This window comes from Echeneis naucrates, chromosome 10 (genome assembly GCF_900963305.1).
Source record: "Echeneis naucrates chromosome 10, fEcheNa1.1, whole genome shotgun sequence".
In the NCBI taxonomy this organism is placed as follows: Eukaryota; Metazoa; Chordata; class Actinopteri; order Carangiformes; family Echeneidae; genus Echeneis; species Echeneis naucrates.
Window position 1 is genome coordinate 829,995 of NC_042520.1, and position 6,675 is coordinate 836,669.

Below are 6,675 nucleotides of genomic sequence, written 5' to 3' on the forward strand. Positions count from 1 at the left end.
AAGGTCCCACCTCTGTTTTTTATAGGGTGGTTTTTGTGTTAATTACTAGACGGGAAGAAACTGAACTTCACACCAGCAGTCAGCTCCATCAGCTCCATCAGCCTGGAGGTCAGCAGATAGAATGAAGCATCAAGGCCCTTCAGTGCTGAGTGGCAGGTTTTTACATGTACATGGTGTTCAAGCCAGAAGCATTAAAAAGGAAACTCGTAGGTTTGCACCTCGAACCTCCTGATAGTGACGCTTTGAATCAGCCTTCAATCTGTGCTTAAATTTAAACATTATTTTTACTGTTACTTCAACATTTTGTATTGAATTTTCCAAAATAAAGTGCAGGAGACGCCAGACAAAGACAATAACTGAACAAAACGAATGAATATGCTGAAGACAAATGCACAATGCTGATATTTATCAGCGGATGTGTTTCAACAAGCTGCTCACACCGTTTTCATCAGCTGTCGAACAGCAGCAACACGGTTTGGGTTGCGCCATAAATCAGTTCAGTGCAGTTTTGTCGCCCCCTGGCGGGGAGGAGCTTCCGGTGCACCGCACCGGAAAAGACGGCAGACGCCATGTGGTTGAAACGAATGCATCTCCGCGTTTCTCTGTGACGCCATTGGTTGTCCCGTTGAGGCTGCGCGCCTCGGGATTGGCTGAGAGGCAGGAGCACCCGCAGTAGAGTCAGACCATTGGAGGACGACAGACGGGGCTGGGATGTGATTGGCTGTTCACCGTGCAGGGGGCGGGGTCCGGGGTCGGGGGCTCGGGCTGAAACCGGTACCCGGGCAGTCCGCACGTTGTGCCGCTCTGCTCTGAGGCCGTCGAGGAGACCCGAAGAGCCGAAGATCCGAGCCAGCCGTCCCGCTTTCAGCTCACCGACCCGCCGGTAGGTTCCTCCGTCCGGGCGGCTACCGCCATTTTGCAACGGAGACTTTTAATCCGTCATTTACGGCGCTCGGTGGATTAACCGGGTAGCTCCTGGCGGCTCCGTCTACGTCCCGGCGGTTAGCCGTTAGCGCTGTTAGCTCCTGCCGGCAGCAACGCGGTCATCGGCCGGTGTCTGCCGGATTTCCGGGACGTTGGTGGTGTGAATTAAATTACATTAAATTAGATTCGATTTAGAACGAGCTCCGGGGGGTGGAGGCGATGTTTCTGGGCTGAAAGGTCCGATTTACACCGACCTCAGTGCTGCCTTGTTTCGCATTAGCTCTCCGGGAAATAGCCGGCGCCGCCGTGTACCCCTCTTCCAGCTCATTCAGTCGTGCCCCCCCCTCCTGAAGCCCCCTTTGTTTTAGCAGCCCTCCCCGGTAGACCCCTCTCTCTCCCCGGTCGTCTTTTTATAAGTTAGTGAAGACTAACGGCTTCGTTTCGGCCGGAGGACCGGGGGAAGCTGCGGGGCACCGGCCGGGACACGTGTTTGTGGACGCAGCCTCGGAGTTCTGGATCTGTCCCAGTTTGGGGCCGAGAGGTGGCCCAGCTGTCCGTGGGGGTCCAGCCCGGCTGCCATTTGAGCCCAGGTTATATCTGGAAGCCCCCCCGGCCTCCCCGGAGCCCGCAGGCCGGCCGGCGGCAGCGTGGCCTTTGTCCGCCTGCCATGCTGCCTGCACATCCGTCCTTTATCAGCCCAGACCCGGATCTCTGAGGCCCGAAACCGGCCTGATGTGGGCCGATCCGGGCTGATCCGGAACAGCAGGTGGGGCAGGCGGTCCGTTACCGGCTGTCAGAGCTGCTCTCTGATCACTGGAGACCACATCAGTCCTGATGATGAACTCACATTTGGTGATAACCAACATGAGACGATCCATTAATTTCAGTGCTGAAACGTACAGGAAGTGGTGAAGAATGTGTGTCTGTCTGAGCATGCTCAGACCTTCTGCTGTTGTGGAACTGCTCTCACATGGAGGAGCGTCCACTGCAGCAGAAACCACATTCTTCTCCCGTGTCCTCGTTTGCTCCAGCAGATCAGTGTGTGCACGCTTCTTGGTGACTGATATCTGATGGGAAGACGGACCACAGCTCTCCATCACAGCTGAGGACGAAGGCAACACGGATAAAGCCGTACAGATTTCAGTAGAGCAGCTTGTACCTTTAATGACTAAAGCACGAAACTCAGTGGTGTTTCTAAGAACCGTGCCGTTTTTTTAGCTGCAGTGCCTTTCAGAGAATTACACAAATGTTTAGTCTGCCGTAGGTTTGACTGATGGACAAAGGTCGTCTTAAAGCCCCCAAGTCCTCTGTGCGATGTGATTTATTCTGCTGTCTGATCTATATTTACTAATCATGATTCTTAACATGGAGTAAATACCATCACAGCAGGAACTAGTGTTCAGGCTCACTGCTCTAAAAATGCTGCTACATGTCCGTATTTACAAAATGATATCTTTAATCACCAAAAAAATTGCATTTTAAATGTGATTATAAACTAGAAAAACACAATACAGATCTGAAAGACCTCTCAAGATCACCAGTAGTCAGATATCAGTTGCCTCCATTTCTGGAATAAAACTTGTAGATAATATGATGAAACTTTAATGCTTTAATGCTAAAATGCTGGATGGTTTGCCCATCTGCCCCCCAGCCATGAAATGATGTAAAAAGAGGAAAGGATGCTGAGGAGTTGTTGTTGGAGTGACATTTGAGTCCAGTGATGTACAATTTCACATTTCATCTGCTGTGAACACAAACAGCAAATGCCTGGAGTTGTTTTCTGCGCCCAGAGCGGGGGCTTTCATGTCGGTGCACCCAGATGGGGGGCAATTAACATTCATTAGAAACGAGTCCGTTTTGTAGATCAAACATTTCATGCTGTCGGCTCTTCAACACGGGACCAGGCAAAAAAACAGATTTTCAGAATGAGGCTGTAATGAAACAGGAGCTGGATCTTGTGGTAGTGTTCTTGGTAGTGTGCTGTGAGTTTGGAAGTTGTGTTTTCAGCTAACTGGATTTAAATGCTGACCTCACATGGGTCTGCAGTCGGAGGTGGTGGGAGGGAGTGACACGCATGACGACAAAGACGCACAAAGGCAGCTGCTCCTCGGTTATGACTGTTATAGCATCATGTAATCCGCCACCTGATGTATGAATGCAGTGATGTTCTCTTCCTGTTGTAGTTTGAATTTAGCATTTATTTATGAACATCAATATAAAATACATTTCTGTTTTAGGGGGGAAAATCTACAAATGATATTAAACTTTATTCATTCTTAATTACTTGAATACAGGTGACAATAAAGCTAAAGCCCGTCTGTATGGACATTATGACGTTGGAGAGGAGTCTGTATGCTGTCCTGATGTGTAATATTAACCCAATATTGAACGTTATGGAGGGAAAGACAGACGTCCTGATGAATGTCTGGATCTGGGCCCTCCTTTTTGCTCCCTAAAATCCAACACTAACTGCTGACAGATCCCTCAGTCATCAGTTTCCTTTGGTTGTTTCTGCAGAGATTTCCAGTTGACCAAAGAAATGGTGATGGAGAAGCCAAGTGCCCAGCTGGTCGGGCGAGAGTTTGTCCGACAGTATTACACACTCCTGAACCAGGCCCCCGACTACCTGCACAGGTACGGCCGTCGCTCGTCACCCATCAGTGATTGTGTATTCAGTTGTAATGATGTGTGGGGTGTGTCCAACAAATGAAGCCTCACTGTCTACTCAGGTTTTATGGGAAGAACTCGTCCTACGTTCACGGCGGCCTGGACAGCAACGGCAAACCGGTGGAGGCTGTTTATGGACAATCTGTAAGTCTGGTTCATGCCCGATAACTGAAGAAATAAGACTTTAACAGACAGAGGAAACAGAATCAAAGCTGGGGATGTTTGCTCTCTGCTCTGAAGAACTTTAAAAAGACAAAAATGAATTTCTTGGACACCTTAGGATGAATGTTTGTTTTTTTTTTTTTTTTTCATTTTCTGTGCTACTATCCTCATTACAGACATGACATTTTTAAAAATGAAAAACACAAAGTGATGAAAAATAGAAAAGCCTTCATGTGGCTCTGATTATCTGGTATTTTTGTTCATGTCAGGTAATAAACCTCCGGGTAGTGGAGGACGTGACTGCAATAATAATCACACAAACAGTTCATTATAGAATCTGAATATGCAGAAAACCTCAAATTGATGCAAAGGGATCGTCAGGAAGTGAAAATGTTTCTCTCCTCGGATCCAGGCTCATTTCCTAACACCCCCCCCCCCTCGTCTTTTTATCAGGAAATCCATAAGAGAGTGATGGCTTTGAGTTTCCGTGATTGTCACACCAAGATCAGGCACGTGGACGCCCATGCCACCCTGAATGAGGGCGTGGTGGTTCAGGTGATGGGTGAGCTGTCCAACAACATGCAACCCATGAGGAAGTTCATGCAGACCTTTGTTCTGGCGCCGGAGGTTTGTGGTCTTCATTGGTCAAACGTGAGGATGATGATGATCATTTCTTTGTTTCCACTACAAGTCGTTTTGTCTCCCCTCCAGGGCACCGTAGCAAACAAATTCTATGTCCACAACGACGTGTTCCGTTACCAGGACGAAGTGTTTGGCGACTCTGACTCTGAGCCTCCAGAGGGTGAGAAAGCTTCCATCTTTCTTTTTCAATCTAAATTATGTTCTCTCCCCGTTTTCCTGCTGCCTTCAGATTCTGGCGTTTAGCTTCTTTACTCTGTTGGATTTTTTGCTTTTACTGTTTAAAGTTCCCCCTCTGAACAACAGATAAAGATCCTCAGATGTACAGGTTTTTCTCTGGTGCTGGAGAAATAATGTGATGAGACGCTCTAACTCCTCTGAGCAGTCTGACATCATCAGTGTGAACTTAAATTGGGGCCATTTTAATCAGGTTGGATGTTGATAGTCAGATCTGGTTTTGTGGGGCTCGTCGTGCTGGGACTGTTGGGAAACAGACGTGATATTCACGAAACTCGTTTATGTGACATCAGAGTCTGAGGACGAGGTGGAGGAAATCGAGGAGAGGGTCCCCTCCCCTGACGTTGCCCCGGAGGAGTCTGCTCCCTTCTACGACCCAGCAGCCTGGTACACATCAGGACTCAAACGCACACAGTCTGCCTCCCCAGAGACGCCAGACCGACTCTAACTGTCCTGCTTTCCTCCCTCGTAGCTCCGAGCCGGCTGTTCCTGGTGACGAGGAGGGGAGGCGGCGGCTGTGAGTCCTGAGCCGGAGCCCGAGGTGGAGAAGGAGGTGGAGCCTGCAGTTGCAGAACTGAAGTCAGAGACGATGCTGGAGACGCAACAGAGACGCACACAGCCGAAGACCAGGACAGACAAAGCCCCACCCCCGCCCCACCGACCTACAGAACCAGCCTCTGTTCCAGCCGAGCCCGCCCCAGCCGCCCAGAAGAAAAACAGGGTAGGTGTGATCCCGGATGGGGCCTGAGTGTGAGATCTGCATGAAAACTGGTCCTTGAACACTCGTCCTCCTCTCTTCCTGCAGCCATTCTCCTGGGCGTCCGTCACCAGTAAGAACCTCCCCCCCAGCGGGGGCCGTCCCGTCTCAGGAATCTCTCCACATGTCGTCAAAGCCGCCCCCACAGCACCAGTACGTTTCAGATCCTGCTCACATCAGACCTCCTCACAGTCCACATCATGATGCCTTATAAGAGCGTTGTTTGTTTCAGCCCAGAGCAGAGGTGAAGTCCGAGTCCCAGACAGCAACACAGAGACCACAGAGAGACCAGAGACCGAGGGAACAGAGGCCCGGAGGTCCTCCGCCGGTCCACAGAGGGCCCAGACCAGGTACGCAGACCAACAGATCAAGAACTCTCAAGCTCTTTTCTGAATGTTCCACACCATTCAGAAGCAGCTGATTATAGTGGAATACAGACAGAGACCAGGCTGTTTGCGTTTCAGTGCGAGAAAGGCGAGCAGGGCGAGTCATGAGGGCGCAGGGCGATCGATACCCGTACTGCCCACCAGCTGTTCGTGGGCAACGTCCCCCACTGACGTGGACAAGACCGAGCTGAAGGAGTTCTTTGAACGTGAGCTGGATTTAATATCGACCATAAACTTTATTAATCATAAACATTTCCAAACTGATTGTTTTTAAAACATGAATATAACCCCCCCCTCACAGAGTAGGGTACAGTCCTGGAGCTGAGGATCAACAGCGGAGGGAAGCTGCCCAACTTTGGCTTTGTGGTGTTTGACGACTCTGATCCTGTACAAGAAGATCCTCAGCAACAGGGTGAGGTCACTCTTCCTCTGTGGTGTTTTATCAGGTTACGTTGTTGAGGTTCAGCTGCACTGGATGGTTTTCTGTTCTCATCTTCTCAGCCCCATCAAGTTCAGAGGAGACGTCCGTCTGAACGTGGACGGAGAAGAAGACCCGGTCGGCCAGGGAGGGCGACAGGCGGGACGTGAGGCCCCCGGGGTCCCGGCGGCCCCCGGCGGCCCCCAGGAGCGAGTGGGATGGTGGCGGATGCCCCCGAGGCCCCCCCCCCAACCGAGGAGGCATGGCACAGAAACCCAGCTTCGGTTTCTGGGCGGCCGGCGCCGGGCCAGCGATGGGCGCTACTCTGCCCCAGCGCCAGTGAGGACGTGCTGCTCCAAACCTGAGTTAGATTACTGTCTGCAGCAACGAGAGCAATCTTTGATTTCACTGCAGCAGGAACCACATTAGAAAAAAGAAAACCAACCAACAATGTATATATAAAACCCCGTCAGGAGCAAATAATC

General features: G+C 50.5%; 1 protein-coding gene across 1 annotated transcript; it reads left to right on the top strand.

Moving 5' to 3' along the window:
* The first annotated feature begins 759 nt into the window (after positions 1-759).
* LOC115050247 (ras GTPase-activating protein-binding protein 1) lies at positions 760-6,647 on the top strand. Its single transcript, XM_075353374.1, is given in 18 exon segments — positions 760-883; positions 3,442-3,558; positions 3,654-3,735; positions 4,207-4,380; positions 4,465-4,555; positions 4,923-5,016; positions 5,102-5,132; positions 5,135-5,228; positions 5,231-5,292; positions 5,294-5,350; positions 5,435-5,539; positions 5,619-5,736; positions 5,861-5,940; positions 5,942-5,978; positions 6,074-6,165; positions 6,167-6,189; positions 6,274-6,313; positions 6,315-6,647. Coding segments are annotated over 17 exon segments (1,494 nt in total). The 5' UTR covers positions 760-883; positions 3,442-3,463; the 3' UTR covers positions 6,534-6,647.
* Positions 6,648-6,675: the final 28 nt, after the last annotated feature.